The sequence below is a fragment of the Podarcis erhardii genome (genome assembly GCF_964252035.2).
Source record: "Podarcis erhardii genome assembly, chromosome: 1".
Classification (NCBI taxonomy): Eukaryota; Metazoa; Chordata; class Lepidosauria; order Squamata; family Lacertidae; genus Podarcis; species Podarcis erhardii.
The window spans coordinates 138338095-138360900 of NC_138497.1; the positions used below are offsets into that span (position 1 = coordinate 138338095).

Sequence of the window (22806 nt, forward strand, 5' to 3'; positions counted from 1 at the left end):
GTCCCATGGTTCTACCTAGGGTAGCAGTTTCTTCATGCAAGCATTGTGGATCATGTCTAATTGGCATTTAATGTCAGAGGGGAGCCCCTGCACTGTGAATCTTTGTTTCTCCATTCAGTGTTTTCATTTGTCATCACATGGTAATTGTCTGCCTCCTCTCTACACTGGGCCCTCCTTCCCCATCAAGCATGCATGATGGCCTGCTTAAAAAACAACAACAACAGAACAGAATGTGATAAAGAAAAAAACTTTGTCACAAATCGTACTGTGTTTTTGTGTGATTTGAAATTTTGCAATACTAACCTCACAGATCCTTACACTTCACGAAATTTAATTTGTAAGCATGCACACAAACCTGCTCCTGTGACTCACAGTTAACTGTTGGCTCCTGATTCACAGAACGCCCCTGATAGCTGCCGGAGTGATTGGAGGACTCTTCATCATCGTCATTCTGGGCTTGACGTTTGCAGTTTACGTGAGGCGCAAGAGCATCAAAAAAAAGAGGGCTTTGCGAAGGTTCTTGGAGACTGAGGTGAAGAGTTTTTCTTTCTTCTGCAAAGAAGCACTAGATACATACAAAGACATTTCTGTCCAGCTTTGTCCAAATTGTTTTTATTCTCCTATAAAGAGTTGTTCATGAAATTCTTCCCATCCAAATATCTCTACTGATAATGGGGTACCATTATGTTGACTATGTAGAAAAAGTGTGTGCATGTGTGGGTGTATTCCCTCCACAATTGTCCCAAACAGGTTGCTGAACTTTTAATGAAAACCTGTCTCCAATTGTACCTAAACACTTGGGGTCCTCTTCAAATTTGGCCCCCAGTTAGCACTGAGTTCCTGAATGCTTTTTCCGAGAAGAGTACGATTCACAGCATTTCCCCCAGTATGAGGTCTTGAAATGGGTTGCAATCAAGAGTGCGCATCTCAAAATTTCAGGACTGTGAAGCTGAAGAAGACCAGATTAATTTAATTTGGGGGGAAATTGACTCCATATGTTTGTCCACTGCATGAGAGTATGAGAAAATGTTGCCAGCTGCTGCTTGTCTTGTCACGGCATCTCTGTGGTGGAAAAAGTTGCACCTGGTGAATACATGTTTTATGCGACCCTTAAAAGTGCAGATTGCCAGCCCTAGTTGGTGGGAGCTGGAGAAGAGGTTACTGAAGTTACCTGAAAGCTTTTTTGTTTAATGATGGGCTGTGAATAAAAGTTTTCTTCCTAAGGCCCCCTGACATTTAAGGCTCCCAAGATGCATTGCTTTTGCTTAGAAACTGCTTGTTTCAGTCCAAGCTCAAAACATGCAGTTGGCGATTTTAAGCCGTTTAACAAGTTTTTCAGAGTGTAAGGACTATGCTGTATATGAACAAAACACTGCCAACATGATTTGATCCTGCTTTATCTGAACTGCTGGCCTTTAGAAATCCAGCTTTACTTTGCAGTTACAAGTGGAACAGAAATCTATTTCTTCTCAGTAGTGTTAGGCTTAGATGAAGACAAGCTTTAATTTCATAGCAGATCAGTGTAAAGCAAATTCCTTGATGAAGTTGCAATTCTATTGTTTTTTTCTCTCCTAAAATTAATTAATTGATCCACCCTTGATTTGACTGGTTTATAGCCATGCCATAAGTAACCAGTTCAGAAGAAACTGGTCTTGCTTTTTTATTTTTAAAGAAATCATATTGTTTGACTTTGAAGCATTCTAATTTTGAAATGGCTTTAAGGATGCTCTATGTGTTATTTTGAATGAATAGGAGAGACTATCCCTCTATGTTTAATCTTCCTCTATAACCCTAGAAGCACTCAGTTTGGTTATAGTGCCACACTCTCAAACCTTGAACATTTGGCATCTGATTTCTAGAGGCTGTCTGCCAGCTGAGCAAGGTATTTTGGCTCTGCTGCTCTCGCCTTAAGGGCCGTTTTCTCTGTTTGCTTTGCTACACGAAGCAAGTGTTGTAGGAAATACTAATGATGCAGCAATCATTTTGCAACATCCTAGATTGTGCTAAGGCTTCAGATTCTCTCCACTGTGCTACTGATTATACAATATAAGGAGAATGGATGATCTGTTCTGATCTATTATAGTTGTCTGTGCACACAGAGAGAAATATTTTGAGTCAAATTTTGATGCCTGAAAAATGAGATTAGTTTGGACACAGTGAAAATTAACTGGATAAAATACTTGGAAGTCATTATCAAACAACTTTTGCTAACCTGGTTCCTTCTAGATATTTTGCACTACAACCAGCTCCAGGTACCCCAGGCAGCACAGCTGTCACAGCTAGCACTGGTGGCAGTGGCAGTGAAGGTTGGCACACTGCATTGTCTTTGCAGTTAACATTATTAAAATCTTGCTGAATAATACAGTAGTACAAGCAGGGCTTTTTTTTCAGCCGGAACTCACTGGAACTCAGTTATGGCACCTCTCAGGTGGGCACCATTGCCATTTTAAGAAAACGAGGGAGGCGTTCATGGTGAGTTTCAGCACTTACTTTTCTAGATGAAAGTGCACTGAATACAAGTGTGATGAGGGACATAAGAGGCATCTTGAAGCATTTTTTGTTGTTAAAATCAGAGACTTTTAAAAGGTCACTTCTGTAAACAGGGATGTAAAGAAATAAGGGGACAGATTTCCTTTCATCAAAAAAGAAGAAGAAAGGAATGGGAAAAAACAAATCAGATACAGTAACTTTATGGAGGCTAAAACTGTCAATGACTTCTAGTTATGATGGCTTTACATTGCTTCCAGTAGACTGGAATCCAACAGGACCGAGCCCCTCCCCTGGTAAGTGGGCATAATATTGCAGCATCCTAACTTCAAAATCTGGAGATGTCGTCAGATGTGTAGAACATCTTAAGTATCCAATCTATAAGATGGCCAATAGGGTTTTAAACTTGCATATTTAACTAGTTCTTTTAAACATATTTATATGTACTTAATATGATAGCAAATAATAACAAGAATTAATTAGGTGAGTATGAGTATATTTGGATACTGTAACTACTATATTTTTAATCAGAATTTGTTCACATAACGTATATCTTCTTCTTCCTTACACCTATTTTTAGTGTTTGGCATATATCTGGCTGCTTGAAAGTTAATTAAGGGAAGCAGAGTGTAAAAATTATGGTGTCAGGCTTATGTCTATGGCTTTGTTCTTTGCTATTTGTTTTTGTTCTAGATTAATAAAGTAATTCCCAGTTCCCGATAATTTTTGCCTGCGCAGCGTAGTCTATATACAACTAATTAAGTAATCCGCAATGTTCACAGAGGCATGATAATGGTGCTCAAATGGCAATGCACAGAGCACTTAGCCTTGCAAACAGATACTTTGAAACACTGCAGTGGTTTCAACCCAATTTGAACAAGAGTAGCCCTTAATTATTTTTCCTTATCCTGAAAGAAGACAGGCTATTTGTCAGTGTTTAGAGACCAGTCTTTTCCCATTTATTTTTACAGAAATATATATTTCCAATCAAAAGCACACTGTATAGTTCTAATCAATTGACGATCTTCTGACTGAATTCCATTCACATGGTTTGTTGGATTACAACTCATAGCACGTGGAAGAGCATTTGTGGGGGCATGTGCATTAAATTAGGGTCTTCAGCACTATGTAATTGTGAAAAATAATCCAACCTCCCCCAAAATCCCCTTTCTTGTGAAAAAAGCTTGGAGTGAACATTATCTTTAAAGCAGACTAAAGGGTGGTGGATCAATTAAATATTAAGGTGCTGACTGTTTATAATGGCTTTCTGTTTATGTTCTTGGGCAGCTTTGCCAACCCATGTCCTCCAGATGTTTTGGACTACAGCCAGCCCCAGGTTCTGATGAAAGTTGTAGCCCAAAACATCTGGAGGGGCCCAGGTTGATGGCTGTTGCAATTGGTTTTTTATTGTTTTATTTGAGTAATTACAATTATAATTTGAAGATTCCTTAGGGGCATTTTTTAAGACTGAAAGGTGGGGGTATGTGTGGTTTTATAAATAAATAAATATATCCGGAACATAACATTTTGAAAAGCACATGATGTCATACTGGCAAATACCGTGTTTCACCTACCATTTATCTATGGTTGACGACAACACTTACCACTTATTTGATAGTGATCAGGGGCGCCGACTTATAAAAAATATTGGGGGGGGCCCATACCGGGGTCCTGCCCTGGGAAGTTTTCTAAATTTTAGATGAAAATTAGTGAGTTTTAAAGTTTTTTAAAAGTATTTTAGAGTCATATGATCAACATTAGAACCCCGAAAACTCGACTCTCTATAACTCCACACTCCGGGAAACTCGACAAGCCTGAAACACTTTTTGGCTTTGAAAAAAGAAACAAAACATAAACACGCACGGTATTTTCGTAAAAAGCTAATTTAATTTACAGTAACAATTATGCTTATAGACTATTACAGAGCAGTGAATATATAGCTCTGAAAAGACTGAAATGATATTTAAATAAATCCTAAACTATCATTAAAAGAATAAAACATAAAATATTGCTGTCACACAGTAATAGCACTTTGATTAATAAGTGAAATAGCTAATTTAAGCTTACTTTGAATAAGGCTGAGGGTTCATTAAATAAAAATAATATCTCAAAGTTAATGCTTTAATACAGTTAATAAAGTTAATACAGTATGCCTAATACTGTATGTAAATACTGTAATACTGTATGTAAATAACGGGCTTTAATTGGGTCTTACACCCTAAAAATATTTAAGTATTTTAAAATAACTAATACAGTACTATAGTAATATAGAAATACAGTACTAAACTAGTACTAATATTTCGAAACTGAAAATTTAACATTCTGTATGTATTTAATTCTCTATTTTATAAAGATTTTTAATATCTGACAGTGAGTTTGGAGTAGCCCAATGCAAAAATCCTGAGGATCCATGTGGATCCATGCTTTGTAACCACGTTTTAAATGGGGAGGGAAGGAAAAACACAGAAGGGACAAGAAGCACAAGAGGGGTGTGCGGAGAAGCAGCTGGCTAAGAATGCAGGGGAGGAGTTTAACGGGGTGGGGGGAGGAAAGGAAGGCAAAAGTCCCCCCCCCAAGCCAGCCCCCTCTCTCTCTCCCCCACCTGCATGTTTTACGGCTGCCTGCGAGTCCCTAGAGCACGGAGAGGAGGAGGAGGTGGGCTGGAGCCGGCACGTAGTGTGACTAGGAAAGAATTAGAAGGAAGGACTCGATCCTTTCCTTAACCCTCTGCTTGCCAAGAGGGCAGGGGATTCCCTGCTCTTTGTTGAGTTTGAGCAAACGCAGCAACAGAAGCGGGTGGGCAGTAAGACCCTGAGGCAGAATGCAGGAAAGCAGCAGCTTCCGCCTTCCCTCCGCCCGCCCGCCCGATCTGATTTTTGCCTGATTTTTGCCTATTTTTGCCCCTGCGCTCCGGCGAGTCAGCTCCAGGGACCACACATTCGCTCAATAAGACACACAGACATTTCCCCTTACTTTTTAGGAGAAAAAATCTGCGTGTTATAGAGCGAAATTTACGGTAATAATTTTCTTAAATTATTGGGGGGGCTCGGGCCCCCTCAGGCCCCATGGAGTCGGCGCCTATGATAGTGATGAAAAGAAAGAAACTAGCTAAATTTCTTAGAGCATTCTGGGCAGAGTACTCAGATAGCTAAATGTTTCCAAGGCCTTAATCTTACCTGTACATTGAAATGCTTATTCATTTGAGCAGTCTTAATAAACACAATCTCTTGTAATCCTTGCAGAGATAAGTATCAGGATAACACCAAGTTGGAATGGGAGCCTACAGTTTATTTGATGGATTGGCGTATTTTAAAACAATATTTTATGTAATCTGTCATGATGGGTATTTTGATAGAAACACATGCTCAGCCATAACAACAAGTGACACTTGAGATTGCATTTAAGTTTGAGAATGCAGAGTTCTTCCACACCAGTGGGTCTGCTGCAGCCTGAGATGGCCTAAGCCTGGCAGATGGGGGGAAACAAGCCTTTAAAATGGTATTTGAGTTACATCGACTTTTTTGTTGCCTTAATTTGTGCTGGATTGCCAGCTCATATGGCCAAACTGAATGGGTTTAGGATCCAGCCCAAGCCCTCCCACTCCCACAGAACACTGGGGGGGGGGGGGGCAGGCTCAGCTGGAAATCTGCTGGATCCTAACTCCACTCATCTTGGTGGTCTGGCTTTAGGACTGAACCCTAATTTATCCCGTCCCTCCTTCCTTCATTTTCTTTTTTGAAGTGTCGGTTAATGTAGGATGCGGAAGATTTGCCATTGAATATCATGGGGTGTAGATTATGTCTCAGATTATTGCAGGGATCTGGCTTTAAAAACAAGCAAACTAAACACTAAGCACAATTCATAGCAGCCAAGGTCCCTTTGTTCCCCCCCCCCAATAAAATATTTTAGGAAGTCGTTACCCCCAAAAAAACAAAAGTTGATGGGCGTTTCCATGATGTGTGTGCACCATGACTTGTGATTATGTGGGTTGCAGATTACCTGCCCCCCAATATTTTATTCAAGTTGGCATCCTGGCGCACTTCTATACATGTCTAGTCAGAAGTCCCACTGAGTTCCATGAGACTTACTGCCAGGTTAGTATGTATACGGTTGCAGCCTGAGTTCAGTTAAATCCTGTGGTTCAGATAACATTGTGATATATATCACAATTACAATTGATGTTCAAGAACATCACTGTACATTTTATGAAGTCTTACATTCAAGTTCTGTCTCTCTCATCACTATCAATCCAGCTTGAATTAACCACCTATCAAATCCATTTATTCAGTGGAAAACATAAACACATGCTTCTGTCTCTACTATTTGACATAGTGCATTTATCATTGGTTGGGTCATGCCAAACACAGAACATTGATGATTCAGTGCCCATCATGAGAAGGCAGAACGCAAAAGCATTTTGTGATTCCACAAAATTCTCCAGTACAGTGGAACCTCGGGTTACATACACTTCAGGTTACAGATTCTGCTAACCCAGAAATAGTACCTCGGGTTAAGAACTTTGCTTCAGGATGAGAGCAGAAATCGTGCTCCGGCAGCGCGGCGGCAGCAGGAGGCCCCATTAGCTAAAGTGGTGCTTCAGGCTAAGAACAGTTTTTCCTTGTATTTTTGTATTTTTTCTTTTTTTATTTTCACTTTTGTATATCATTTATTATGTAACCCCTTTTTGTTCTGTAAAACCTTAATAAATATATTTTTTAAAAAAGAAAAGAACAGTTTCAGATTAAGAACAGACCTCCAGAACGAATTAAGTACTTAACCTGAGGTACCACTGTATAGCATATTTTTAACTGTTGATTTTATTTATAGTGTCATTTAAAAAAAAAACAAAAAAACACAACACAGCTTGTATTTAACTTTTATTAACATTGTTAATGAATATTTTATAGTCTTTGGAAACCACTTAAGGGTTTTATTAACAATTAAGAGGGAAACCTATTATGTTAAATAATTAAAAACTACAATGGAAACTTGATTTTAAGGAACAAATTATTGAAATTAGCATAGAGACTTGTCATTTTTCACTGTTTCCCCCTTTTGTATCCAGCATTCACTAAACACCAATTTTATTTTGCAGCTGGTGGAACCCTTGACCCCCAGTGGCACAGCCCCCAACCAGGCACAGCTCCGCATTCTGAAAGAAACAGAGCTGAAACGTGTCAAAGTCCTTGGATCTGGGGCCTTTGGAACTGTGTATAAGGTATGTGCCTTTGATGGACTTAGTTTATCTACTATGTGTCTCTGGTGAAACCTTCAGCCTATCAGGGCAACAGGATGGTAATGTGTTCAAGGGGTTCCTGAAATATGAAGATAAAATGCCTTTTGATTATACATGCAACTTAGAACTCAGTGCCCAGATCCTGTGTTCAACTGCTGTGTTCAGTTCTCAGAATTGGGCTGCAAGCTATTTCAGTTAGAAAATGTAAATTGGACTCAAAGGATCATTTACCTCAAAGTACTAAGATAAACTTAGGCGTGTGGCAAATAACAAGGTTCAGTTGATTTCTTTTTGAAAAATGCTTTGTAAGTAGCTAATTTGGAGTTACGGTTTTCTTCACTTTTTCACCATCTTAGGGTGTTTGGGTTCCTGAGGGAGAGAGTGTGAAGATTCCTGTGGCCATTAAAATCCTGAATGAGACAACTGGCCCCAAAGCCAATGTGGAGTTCATGGATGTAAGTAATGGATACCCTGTTCCAGCGATGCATGTTCACACACATTATTTGTGGTTTAGCTTCACAATGGCAACTACTTCTTCCAATTTACACACTCTTATGATGCCCAGAGAGAATTGCCTTGGAAGAACCAAACTTGCATGGATTTGGTGGCCAAACTCTCTGCACTCAGTAGACACCGAGCGTCCACCTAAATATGGTACCAACTCAGTGTTCCTCAAGCTCACTGAACTCTGGCCCACTTTGTTGCTTTATCTGTCGAACTCTGAAGCAACACAGTGCCAAGTGTGTGTTGCATAGATGAGCAGCAAACAGTCAGGTACATACAGGCTGCTACTGCATATGAGGATCTGTGGGCTGGGGGATGGAATCTGCTACTCTTAATCGATTAGGAATTGTGCTAACCCTTTGCCAATCACCTAGATATCTACCAGTAGATCTTGGTCTGCCTTCTGCCTGCTCTCAGCGCACTGCAGTCCACACCATCTATAATACCATATTCCTCAGGACTATTGTGTACTGGGAGTGGATGGGTCGCATACCTTTTTTGCGAGGTGGCTTTTGTGGGACAAGAATGTTTGCTTTAGGGGATTGTGGTAGGGGCAGCGTTTAAAAGCAAATCACTTGATAAAACTACATTTAGACAACTTGGGGGGGGGTTCTTCAAATTTTATTGACTACTTGAGATAGAATTAATTGTTTGGTGCAATATTTCTCAAGTTCTGTGATGGCAGCTGGAAGGGAGTTATGATGTCTTGGGAGTAGACAGGGGGATACAGTCCTGAAACAGGCATGCCTTCCTTCCACACAAGTTAGGACATGGGTAGATTGAATATTATCTGGTAAAGCCATTTCCGACCTGATTGAGAGGAGAGGGGGTTGCGGGCAGAACCCTCCTCCCACTCATGCGGGGGCGGAACCTTGCCCCCGCGTGAAGAGGGAATCCCCGGGCGTGCCTTCCACCCCACCCGCCAATCGGCGGGCCGGGGAGGTGTGGCCTAGCCCATTTAAGGCCAGGCATGACCGGGGACCGCCCTCTTTCACCTTCCCCGGCCAAGTGGTTTTCCCATCCCACCCACCCTTTAGGTTTAGGTAGCTATGGCCTTGCTATGGACGTCGGTTGGTCGCCGCAAGGGGCCTGGTAGGAATTTTTCCAATTTGGCACACTTCGAGCCTTTTGGTTTTTTCGCCTACCTCGTAGCAAACGCCACAACTTCCTCGGTATTGGCAGTTAGGCATTGGCAGGGGTCAATTGTTATGCAAATGAATGGGGGGGAAGGAAGCGCCATCACCTTCCCCAATGGAAAGGGTAGTCCGGTAGAGGACTTGGGGGCGTTGCCTTGTCCGAAGCCTAGGGAGGTCAGGGCCCCCGGCACGCCCCCGAGTGGTGACACCCGTGGGATCCTAGTTGGCGTACTTCAACAGGACTCCCACAGCTTGTGGACAACCCTTCCCAGTTTCCATGCCGGGTAGTCGATAGGCGCCAATGCCTAAGGCCAATACCTTCCAATTCTGTAATCAATAAAGTTGTGGCCTTTTTATGCCCATTAACCTTACATAATGTGTCCAGTGTCTTCATTTCTCTTGGGGGAGGGGACTTGCCACACAAAACATTCTTTCATGATTCACATTTGATTTGGGGTGGGATGGGGTAGTCTGCATCCCAGCATGTCTGGAAAGAGTTGATGCTTTGTCCTTGAATGCTGTTTTTGAAGGGAATCAGCAATAACTTGTTCTCTGCTGTGGCTGGCTTTGTGCTAATCTCTTCTCTCTCAGCTTCAGTGTTCTCTCCTGTAAGCTATTGGTTTAAATTAACTGGTTGCCCTTCATTTGTTCAGCTGACCAGTTTGAGAGTTTTGTGTTGCAACCTCTGATCTGTAGTAACATAGATGTGGATTTGCCCTTGTATATGCAGTTCATCATAGTGTATGGCCTGGTGGTTGCAGGAGGTAATTGGCGCCACCATTTTGCATCTGTCTCTGCCTTCCACTAGTTTGCATTTGATGCTGATTGGTGGATTTCAGGTTACGGGGGGAAAACAACCCAGAATATCTTGCAGACCTGTAGATCACAATAAAACACCTGGATCTTTCTTGGCAGGGGATTTGCTCCATCTCCTTGATCATTTTGGTTGCCCTTTTCTGAACCTTTCTCAGCTCTGTGATACAAGCTCTAGAACTTTACCCTTGCAACTGATAAGATAACATTCCTCTTTGACATGTGGAATGAGTAAAACAACATGTGTTGTTGCAAATGTTTTATTCTGATTCGTATGCACAGATGTCTATTTTACTTTAGCCCATTAGAGTGACAACACAAAAGACATGCAAGAGTGAATGCCTGTTATTCTGCAGAAGACAAAGAGATTAGCAGTAGGAGCCATTGCTTTTTGTTTAATCTTTTAATGGTGGCAGAAAGAAAATGAAACCAAGGAGTGCTTTGTGACCAGTTGGGCCTCTTTTAAATGCTGTACGGCTAAAGGAGAATAGGCCGTGGCAATTTGGCAACTTGGCTGTCATTTCAGTACCCTTGAAAACTTTCTAATGTATCCATAATGACTATAATGACATAATGCATCATGCTAGTACATGATGTGGGCAGCCCCCTCCTATATTTCTCTCAACAGGGGACATTAAATTCAGTAGCAAAGAAAAATCCCTATGTTTGAATGGTACCTTTCCCCCTAGCACAGCAAATACTATTTCTCATATGTCTCACTCAAAAGTTATTTCAGTCCTCATCTTTCCTTTGTGTTCCATTCTTTTTTTTACAAAGATCTTTTGTAACAGATAGCTAAAGGCATCCAAAAAATCCATAATTTGGTTCACGATTAAATTAAAACTAGAGTAACTGCTGTAAAGGCTTGCCTTCATTCAGCTTATGTTCTTCAATGCATTTCATAATTGCATCATATTGCCATTATTAGTTGCATCATTCCTCTGAGGTTGTAAATTCTGAGGTTGACTTCACCTGAAAGGCTTCACCTGAATACCTTAGAGCTTAGCTATCTAGCACCTCAGTTTTAGAAAAAGTCCTTTTTCAATGCAACTGAGGTTTTATAAAGAACTCAGCAAAGATTTAGCAGCTTGGGCATTGCAAGAACTGTCAAAATAAGGTATCTAGAAAATGGGGTTACTAGAGCAAAACAAAGCGGGTGGAATTCAAAGTAGCACTCAGCAGATTACCCATCAATGCAAGCATTTCTGTGTGCCTGGGGGAATGATCTCCTCCTTCCTTCTCCTTTATGTTGTTCTGGGGTTCTCCCATCACCCCAGAGCTGACTGGGGACATTGGGGGGGGGAGAGAGGGGAGCCCCATTGTGCGAAGGGGACTTGCAGCACTGGCTTGTGCTAGCACAGCTTATTAGTTGAAGCTGGCCCAGTGTTTACAACATACTTCTGCTCTGCAATTGTCTTCCACAGAATCTGTGGAATCTGATTTAGAAAGAAGGTGAGATCTGTTGCAATCTGCTTTGCTTTGCTTTAATTAGTTTGGCTAACCTTTGTTGGTTATATGATTGTTTAGTGAAATAATGAGAAAGAGAGAAAAACCAATGTCAGGAAATCATGGCTTAAAATTGGGGAGTGCCCTTAAAGCAGTGACCTCAAATTGTGAGTGTCTGCAACTCTGCTAGCTGAACATCCATGGTTTGGTATCTGTTATATAATGGAGCAATGTTTCCTGCTTGGCAGGGGGTTGGACTCGATGGCCCTTGTGGTCTCTTCCAACTCTATGATTCTATGATTCTATGATTCTACCCTTGCAGTGCATGCCCTTGAGGTTGCTCTGATTTATAGCCTCCATGATGGGTGATGCAGATAAGGGAACCTAAAAAACTTGCAGACTTGGAAAGCAGTGGGTGGAATGTGAATGTCATTCACCTTACAAACATCAAGGTATAAAGCATCATAGTGTTGTGTCTGTGGAAGAAAAGGCAGGTACTAAGAGACCCACCAGTTGGCTGTGTGGAAACTTTTCAAAACAACATTAATTTCTGTGCTCTATGAAGTCTCCCAGCCCTCCTCCTTTCTCCTAATACATTGTAAGTCAATTGACTTGGAGATGTCATGAATTTCTAACTAGCCATGAGGCTTTTGCCAAAAGCCAATAGCTTATCATCAAAGCAGAGATATCCTACATGCCATGGAGTGCACTCCTGATTAGAAAGTAAAATAAACTATCCAGGAAACTAGTAGAGAAGGAAATCAATGAAGTCTGACACATCTCATCAGGCAAAAAGAAAAGAAACAGTCTTGCATTTCTAAAAGGCCATGTTGCACAAGCTGTAATTTTATCCAGGGTTTTGATCCACTTACAAGTTTAATCTAACCTCTGTGCACTTAAATGTTTCATTATCTCTTCGAAAATAATTAGGGGTTGCAAGCAGAAGTCTGTATATGTAGAGTTCCTTGGGAGTCCCCAAGCTCATTGAGGTGAAGACAGCTTGACTGATGCTTGTCAGCCAATATTGGGCCAGGAGCTAATAATAGAAGGCACTGCTGCTTAGCTAGGTGAGAAAGTTAGCTTGGGAAAAATTAAACTGAAGGTTTTTGGATTTATGATTTGAAATAAATTTCCCATTCTCATTTGTTTCCTGGTAAGAGCCTGCAAAGGGAGTTGGTCTCTTTTATGGTTTTATAATTAAGATCGAGGGGATTCTTGACTTCCTCCAGACGTATTGTGGCTCACCAATATCCCTAGAAATAGCTTTTCATGTCCAAGGAGAGTGTTTTGTTTAGTGATGCATAAAGATAATAAATAATACTGACCAGTGCTCTTGCAGCTGCCCCTCCTGCCAAGCATGCAGGAAATAAATTAAGTTAGCTCAAAGGGGGGTTGATGGATAAAGTGATTGCAGAGGAAAAAGAGAAAAAACTAGGCTTGGCTTCGCTTGATGAATGCAGGCATCAGATTTCTCCCCACCCCCACCCCCAAGTACAGAAAAATAACAGACATGTTTTATTTTGTAAGGCCTTTAAGACCATGATGGTTAGAACTCTATGATCAGTATGCAAAAGTTTCAATAAGACTGCCCACTATGTTGACCATATTAGCCAAAAACGCTTGCCAGACTTTGTCTTATATGCGCTAAGAGCACACCAGGTGTGTGCAGTGATAAGAGGCTTTTCCAGAGTGGCTTCTCCACTGTGAAACAACTAATTTCTCCTAGGGACGTGTTGGTGTCATCCTGAACATTTTCAGAGGGGTTCCATAAAGAATGAGGACCTCATTTTGCAACTGGTAGGAAGTGGGATGATTCTGTTTGGTCAATTTAATCTCAAACCCTCGGGCAAACCTAGGGGCACGGATCTCTTACAGGAGCAGTTACTTACCTTGGGAGTTCAGTTTGCAGATTTCCCCCAGGTTGTTGATACAGTTGTGACTTCCAGGCAGAAAAGGTCACTGTGAGTGCAATGGAAATTTTCGTCCTTTCTGGAGATGCTAGGCTTGAGGATGTTCCTAAAAGCTAAATATGTGATGTAGCAATGCCTTGGAGCAATCAGCCTCTAGGAAACCAGAAACCTGATTACCAGTGAAAGTTACCTGCTTTTAGATATTTTGCAGGAAGACAAGGAAATGTTCAAGGCAGTGTTTTTTTCCTGCTTTAACTATATTTTACCCAGGTAAGCTATTCTTCCCACAGAAGAATAAAAACAGAAGTCCTGCATTCAGCTTATAAAGTGGGGAATTTGATAGATGCCTTTCACAACATGCATAGTGTAGAGAAGGAGAATATCCCCAACACCACCTTGCAACACGAAAATCCAGACCACCCAAGAACACTAAAACCCAGACCGATTCAAGAAGACTTAGGACAGACAAAAGAGAGTATTTCATTGCCCAGAGCATAGGTAAACTTTGGAATTTGCTACCACAAGATACAGTGATGGTTGCAAATTTAGATGGCTTTAAAAGTGAGTTAAGCCAAATTCGTGGATGATAAGGCTAGCAACGTTTCATAGTCATTATCTATTAGAATGTAGCAGAGGGTGGGGAGGAGCGGCTGCACTAGGAGGGAGGCCAAGCCACGGAGTCCTCATGGGGAGCCCTGTCGCATTACTGCCTCCAGGACCCTCACTATCAGGCTGCCCCAATTCCGGCAGAGACCTCCCCATCCAGCCCTCCCCTGGATCCTTGGCAGACCATCCATTTGCATCATTCTGAGTTGGTTAGCCCAAGACACCATGTTGGATGATGATAATGGTTACAATTGGCCATTTACATATGTTTTTAATTAATAGCACATTGGTCACTGCTCCCTATTGGCTATACAAAAACCAGGAAAGAAAAGAACCTAAAAAGCACAGGCTTTTTAAGCAAAGTTATTCGTAAGGGTGGAATCAAGACTGTCACATTTATACATATCTGGTACATGGAGGACAACAACGGCCCACCCAAGGAACCTCAAAGAAAAGTCCCTGGGCCTTTTGGTCTCTGTTGTCAAAATTTCTGGCTCCTAACATTCTCCTGGTAACTGCTGTGTGGGCTGAAGCTAGAATTCTCCTGCTCATTCCTTACAAACTTAGAATTTTTCTGCTGCCTCAAAGTTTCCCAAAGTTCAAAGAGAAGGAAATATTTAAAATTAATAAAATGAGAGGCATAATTACCAAACAATCCCTTCCCACTATAGTAAAAAAAAGAAACAGGCAAAGAACATCCAGCTTTAAAGGCTGAATTTGTTACCCAGAACTGAGCAATTAGTGCCAATGCTTCACAATAAGAAATGGAAAGTCTGTATCAAAGAACTTCCTATTATTTAGGAATTTTCTCTGCATGCCTCCAGCTTATATTAGCAATTCAGAGTAGACACGTTGGTATTTCAATTTCTAAATGGTAATGTATATGCCAGGTTGCTGTTAGGCTGATAATAAATGAAGGTTTTATGGGATGTGTGTTAATAATACAAGGTATTATTTTCTTCAGTGTATACGTAATGCCTTCCAATGAGGTTGCTGTATGGTTCAAGGTTAGCAGTCAATCAGCACATGTCTGATTGAAGCTGAACTGTCTAGATATTAAAGTCAATCAAATAGGGTATATATAAATATAATTTGCCAGCTAAGCAATTTTTGAAACTTTATTTTCTAAAAAAGGAGAACTTTATAGTGATAAGTTATTACTTTCTAGATTTTTCATGATAACAGATTGAGCACAAGAGTGTGATAATATACCTCAGTTCAATGGCTCAGAAATCAGCAGCAAAACGTAAAGTAGTGTTGGTAAAGAGTCCCTGAAAAAGAACAATGTGCCATTAATCATTGTTATTTCACTGGGAGAAGGAGCCAATAATTTAGAAAAGGGAGCATATTAGGTTAAGGACATCAAACAGATTTTTGCTGGTGTAAATTCGCTAAGAGTCCTAATGCACATACTCAGAGGTCTCAGGAGGTCTGATTGCTCCTGGTGCCTCATCATCATGTAAGAGCACCCTGAACTTTGACTGTCTGTCAGGTATATTCCCAAGATGGACAAATCAACAAACAGAAATCCCATGGAGAAACAAAATTCTCTCAGATTCTGCATAACTTACAAACCAGCCACATTTCTAAGGCCTTAAAGATGATAACTGAAAAAAAGGATTTGAAAATCTCTGTAACACTGATTCATCTAGATCTGAAGCAAAACAACTCAGTTTTCAACAATGTAAAAAAACTCTTCCCTTTTTAACATTTTTGACACTCCTTGCAATGTTCACTGTGTACTAAGTCCTATTGAGTTCAAGGGCCTTACTTCTAAGTAACCATGCATAGGACTGCGGGCATAATAATTAATTTCCCTCATTGACACCATCATATAGCCAACTCTCATTGGTGGCATTACGTCATGATGTCATGCCACTTTATTACAATGATTCCTAATTGGGTCAAAACAAAATAAAAAAAATCCTTCCAGTAGCACCTTAAAGACCAACTAAGTTAGTTCTTGGTATGAGCTTTCGTGTGCATGCACACTTCTTCAGATACACTGAAACAGAAGTCACCAGACCCTTCTATATAGTGAGAAGGTGGGGAGGGGTATTACTCAGAAGGGTGGTGGGAATGGGTGATTGGCAGTTGGCTGTGATGAGCCTGTTGACGACTCTTAACGACTGCAATAGGTCTACAGGAAAAAGCAAGGGGTGAAAAGGTGAAAAATGGCTTTGTCATGTATAATGAGATAAGAATCCAATGTCTTTGTTCAGACCAGGTCTCTCCATGGTTTTAAGTTTGGTAATAAGTTGCAATTCAGCAGCTTCTCTTTCCAGTCTATTTCTGAAATTCCTTTGTAACAGAACAGCTACTTTGAGATCTTGTATAGAATGTCCTGGGAGATTGAATTGTTCTCCTACTGGTTTCTCTGTCTTGTGATTCCTGATGTCCGATTTATGTCCGTTTATTCTTTGGCGTAAGGTTTGGCCTGTTTGTCCAATATAGAGAGCTGAAGGACACTGTTGGCATTTGATGGCATACACAATGTTAGACGATGAGCAATTAAATAGTCCCGAGATGGTATGTGTGATGTTGTTGGGGCCAGTAATGGTATTGTCCGGGTGTATGTGGCAGCAAAGTTGGCATCTGGGTTTATTGCAGGCTCTGGTGCCAGTGTCCGTGTTAAGTCTGGTTGTAGTATTATTGTGGGTTAGGAGTTGTTTAAGATTGGGTGGCTGTCTGTAGGCAATGAAAGGTCTTCCTCCCAGAGCTTGAGAAAGAGAACTGTCATTGTCCAGGAGAGGTTGTAGATCTCTGATGATGCGTTGTACTGTTTTAACTTGGGAGCTGTATGTGATGACTAGAGGTGTTCTGTTATTTTCTTTTTTGGGTCTGTCTTGCAGCAAGTTCTCTCTGGGTATCAGTCTGGCTCTGTTGATCTGTTGTCTAACTTCATCTGCTGGGTATTTTAGTTCTAAAAAGGTTTGCTGTAGATCTCTTAGGTGAGAGTCTCTGTCTGTAGAATTGGAACAGATGCGGCTGTAACGTAGTGCCTGGCTATATACAATGGACTGTTTGGTATGTTTGGGATGGTAGCTAGAGGCATGTAGATATGTTTGTCGGTCAGTTGGTTTACGGTATAAGGTGGTGTCTATGCGCCCATCCTGTATTTTTATAGTAGTGTCCAAAAAATGTATTTCTTGCATAGATTGATTCATTGAATTTCTGGTGGAAGGTGTCCAGGGTCTGTTGACCATGTGTCCAGATGATGAAAATATTGTCAATGTATCGCAGGTACAAGAAAGGTTTGAGTGGGTAGGAGTTTAGGAAACGTTGTTCTAAATCTGCCATGAAGATGTTGGCATACTGTGGGGCCATGCGGGTGCCCATTGCTGTGCCGCTGATCTGAAGGAACAGGTCATCACCGAATTTGAAGTTGTTGTGGGTAAGGACAAATTGGCAGAGTTTGGTGGCAAAGTCCACTGTGGTTTTATCTGAAATGGTGTTCCTTATAGCTTGTAAACCATCGTTGTGTGGGATGTTGGTATACAGAGATTCCAATTGGGATTCTAATTGGGTGTGATCATTCATGTGATTAATCCAAGAAATTTAAATGAAATCAGCAGCACCAGACAAAGACTGATATTCACATTATCTTGGTAAGTTGTTTACCCAAAACTACCAAAATGTCTCACTTGACTCCAAAATGAAAAGCGACAAGTACTTGGCTGAAACCTTACTAACTTAGTTCTGGCTGGCCATTAGAATTCAGCACCCGTTGTCAGCCTTTCATGTTGACTAGTGCTTAATGTTGCCCTGTGGTATGATCCTGGCTTCATCATTGTTAGCTTTAAATATGTATTATTAGTTACAAGTGGTGTGTGTGTGTTATCTTAGATTTTGCCTCTACAGTGATTAAAAATTGTTCCAGAAGGATTTTTGCTTCAGTTCGGAAGACTAGTTGTTAATTGGACAAACAGATCATTATTGTGCAATAAAAAAATGAGGTCAACACCAGATAGCCCGGGCCTTAGTGTTATCTTAACTGTTTGCATTATCTTCTTGAGGAAAATGTCCGGATTACTGGGGGAGGTAATACCAATTTGCTTGTGATAAGAGTGATATTAACAGTCAATACCATTTTACAGCTGCTTCATTAATCAGGTGGCAAAGCCAAGCCATTGCGATAGGGAAAATATTGACTATTTTTGCATGGAGATAGTGAACCACTGCCTCTCTGCTCAAAACATGAGCCTTCTGCAAATGAGGTTACCTTAGGTAATTAAAAAAAAAAAAAAAAGCCCGCCCGCCCCCTGGTTCCATATTGAGCGATTGCAGCTGTATGGAAAACCAGAGCTTGCAAAATGTCTAGGTGCAATTGGTGATGTGTTTCATGGTTATGTTATTTCCATCACTGACTTTCAGTCGGCACTGAATATTGAACATTTAAAAAGTCTCCTTTATTTTGACTGTGATAGTGATCTGATTTCAACAGCCAATACTCCTCTTGACATTGTTTCAAGTTAAGCAGACACTGCGGGCCCCTTAGTAGTACTGGGGGAGAATCCTGCTTACTGATTCCATGGCCTCTTTGGACAAGCAAAGAAATAATATGTTGGTCTGATTTGGAATTCTTACTCTCAAAGGGACCCTGTAAGAACAACAGGATAAGATTGGACAAACAGACAAAAATGGTTGCTCTTCCAGTTGTTCTGATTAAAGTTCATCCAAATGAAAAGTTAAGGTAAAGAATGGAAAACAAAGGAAAATAATCTCATTGCATAGAGGACACACCCAAGGCAGATGATAGATAGATAGATAGATAGATAGATAGATAGATAGATAGATAGATGCTAGATAGATAGATGATTAGATAGATAGATAGATAGATAGATAGATAGATAGATAGATAGATAGATAGATAGATGATAGATAGATAGATAGATGATAGATAGATGATAGATAGATAGATAGATAGATAGATAGATAGATAGATAGATAGATAGATGATAGATAGATTAGATAGATAGATAGATAGATAGATAGATTAGATAGATGATAGATAGATGATAGATAGATAGATAGATAGATAGATAGATAGATAGATAGATGATAGATAGATAGATAGATAGATAGATAGATAGATGATAGATAGATAGATAGATAGATAGATAGATAGATAGATAATAGATCCAGTAGGCAGATAGGCATACTTGTGAGAGGCAATGCAAAATACTGGAAAGTCCCCACACCCCTTTTGGCTTTCTGCCTGCATAATTGTTTGTTTGTTTCTTTGTTTGTAATTTATCGAGTTACATTATTAGATGCTTAGGTTTTGCTTATGTCAAGGAGTGGAGGGGCCAGGTAGTGTGCCCTGGCCTCCTTGCCTTAAGGATGAACTCTGCCTGACGCTTCATCTGCTGGAGCTCCCATCAGCCCAGGTTCATTTCTTCCTGTTTGGCTCTGAGAGTAGCAGCCTCCAGCTCTCACAGCTCAGCTCTGTTACTAGAAATGAGCTCAGTTGGGAGAAAAGCATGCAGAGGTAAGACGAGGAATAATTTCACTGCCCCCCTTTTAAGATTTCATAAACATTTTATACATGAACAACAAGCATGGCTGTCCCATTGCTTGAAAAACCAAGATCACTGATCCTGTTACACCTAGATTGACCCATAGCTACTCTGATGCATCAGTAAATTGTGCCTTTATATTCTTGGGAGACCCTTGGGGATAGGTTTGTTTCTTTGTTTCTGCATATAACTAAATGGTTAGTTATATATTTGCACCTCTTTTCACTCCTCTTGATTTTTTTCTTTCGTCCACATATGGCTACGTTAGCTTCAGCAGTTAGCCAGGTCTAGAGGGATGCATTCTGCAGGAGGTTCTTCAAAACTTAATATGCAAGCAAAATATGTTGAAGATACATCAATTTGTAATTGCTTCCTCCCAAAGGCTGCTCAGACATGCACTGTAGACATGTTTCTTTGCTGTAGCAATTACAGGTACCATAAAATTAATGAAAAAAATGTGTGTCCGCTCTAATATCTTTCTCCTGTCACACAGCACACATTTGAGGTTTTGCAAATAATTCCCAGCCCAGAGTACAGTGAGCTTCTTAAGTACTTTAAAGAGTCTTTGTGGCTGCAATATAGAAAACCAAAACAGGGGAAGGCAAATTTAAGGAGGCATCCACTTATACATATATTTTCAGAAAGGCAAAAACATTTATCAATGTCATGGTGCATTAAAACTTTTCAGTTTATCAAGCTGTCACAGAAAGATCTTGGGCCATCAGAGCTTGCAGGGCAGCGGCTGAAGAAGGAGCAAAAAGGGTTTTCTCCTGTGTGTGTTTCTTGTGGCTGATTAGCTGCTCTCCCTGTGCAAAGGTCAGAGGGGGCAGGGTTTCTGTTGAGGCAGGTGATTAGCTGTGGGAGGAGCTTATCAGAGCTTGCAGGGCAGCGGCGCACGCCTAGCGGCGCACGCAATTTGATCTATCTTTAGATTTAGGGGAGCTAGTCTCAAACGTTTGTTGGGGGAGACCTAGGGTTTTTTTGGGGGGAGTTACTTGTCCTGTCTGCACGCTTCTTATGATGGAGGACCACTGCAGCCAGCCCCAACAACACGTTCTCAAGATGGAGAGTGAGGGAACAGCTACAGTCGCCTGCGGTTCCTGCGCAATGTTTGCCATCTTGCCAAAGGTTGCAGGCAGCTTTACCTGCAGCAATTGCATGTTGATTGCCCTCTTAAAAGACAAAGTCCAGCAACTGGAGGAACGTGTGGCTACGCTCCAAAGAATTAGAGAGCTGGAGCTCTTCTTGGAAGCAACAGAGCACACCGTCTCCACCAAGGAGGAGACAGGGGACTCCCCTGAGAAGGAGGCTAGTTCACCAACACAGGAGCCAGATATATGGAGAAACGTGACTCAAAGAAGTAGGAGGCCCAGGGTTCACTCTGATTGTTTAGAAATACACAGTCGCTTTGAGGTCCTCTCCCCTAGCATGGAAGACGAAGAGCAGACTCCATTTGAGGATCTCTCCCTTGTTACAGTCAATCAGGTATATGAAGACGAGCAACAAAGTCAGTCCTCAGGGAATGTGCAGGCGACCTTGGAACGGACAGATCACGGAAGAACCCCGACCAAACCTAAGAGGAGGCGGGTAGTGGTGATAGGGGATTCCCTACTGAGGGGAACAGAAGCAGTGATCTGTGGGCCTGACAAGATGTCTCGGGAAGTGTGCTGTCTCCCCGGGGCTAAGATCCAAGATGTAACTGAACGACTGCAAGGAATCATAAAACCCACTGACAAATACCTCTTCCTCTTGGTTCATGTGGGAACCAATGACACTGCAAGCAATAGCCTCCAGAAGATCAAAAGAGACTATGAGGCTCTGGGCAGGAAATTGAAGCAATTAAATGCACAAATTGTCATCTCATCTGTCCTCCCAGTTGAACGACGTGGCCCAGGGAGAGAGAGAAAAATAGTGGAAGTGAACAGCTGGCTTCGCAAATGGTGTAAACAGGAACGGTTTGGATTCTTAGATCACGGACTGCAGTTTCTTGAAGATGGACTTCTGGCAAGAGATGGGCTGCACCTCACAACGGTTGGGAGGAATGTTTTTGCCAAAAATCTCAGAAACCTCATCAGGAGGGCTTTAAACTGACTAATGTGGGGGAGGAAGACAGTGCTCCTGAAGGTAGGAGTCTATCAATTGATGAAGATGATCATCCAAATGTCATAGACCAAATGGAGCAGACAGCACGCAGACCTAGCGATGGGAGGAAAAAATCCTTAAATAAGAGACACGGGGGAATGATTAATGGACTTCAATGTCTGTACACTAATGCGCAAAGCATGGGTAATAAACAAGATGAGCTTGAGCTCTTGGTACAGCAAACTAAATATGACATAATAGGCATCACTGAAACCTGGTGGGATAAGTCCCACGACTGGAATGTAATAATGGAGGGTTACAATCTATTTCAGAGAAACAGACCAGACAAGAAAGGAGGAGGAGTGGCGTTATATGTCAGGGATGTGTATACCTGTGAAGAGATCCAAGATTTAGAACCTCAAAGCCAAAGTGAGAGCATTTGGGTCAAAATTAAGGGAGAAAAGAATAACAGGGACCTCATTGTGGGAGTTTACTATAGATCCCCAAGCCAAACGGAGGACATAGATGATGCCTTCCTGGAACAGATGGCCAAGCATGCAAAAGGAAGGGAGATAGTAGTAATGGGGGACTTCAATTACCCGGATACTTGCTGGATGTCAAACTCGGCCAAGAGCATAAGGTCAAACAGATTCCTCACTGGCCTTGCAGACAACTTCATTGTCCAGAAAGTGGGAGAAGCAACAAGAGGAACAGCCATTTTAGATTTGGTCCTAACCAATGTCGATGACCTGGTTAGTGGGGTAGAAGTGGAAGTATCATTAGGCGTGAGTGATCATGCTCTTCTGAAGTTTACTATACAGCGGAAAGGAGCAGCCAAGCATACTAGGACTCAATTTCTTGACTTTAGGAAAGCCGACTTTATAAAACTTAGGGAAGTGCTGGGTGAGATCCCATGGACAGTAATATTAAAAGGAAAGGGAGTTCATGATGGCTGGGAGTTTGTTAAGAGGGAGATAGTAAAAGCACAACTTCAGGCAATACCAATGAGACGGAAACATGGAAGGTGCCTAAAGAAGCCAGGGTGGCTATCTAAAGAACTTTTAACT

General features: G+C 41.3%; 1 protein-coding gene across 3 annotated transcripts in view; it reads left to right on the forward strand.

The window, feature by feature from the left end:
• ERBB4 (erb-b2 receptor tyrosine kinase 4) overlaps nucleotides 1-22806 on the forward strand; it is an 816477-nt gene that overhangs the window by 668367 nt on the left and 125304 nt on the right. For all 3 annotated transcript variants that reach the window (XM_081857293.1, XM_081857292.1, XM_081857294.1), the window contains exons 17-19: nucleotides 400-532; nucleotides 7583-7705; nucleotides 8080-8178. In XM_081857293.1, coding sequence (XP_081713419.1) covers nucleotides 400-532; nucleotides 7583-7705; nucleotides 8080-8178 — 355 coding nt within the window. The remainder of the gene's footprint in view (nucleotides 1-399; nucleotides 533-7582; nucleotides 7706-8079; nucleotides 8179-22806) is intronic.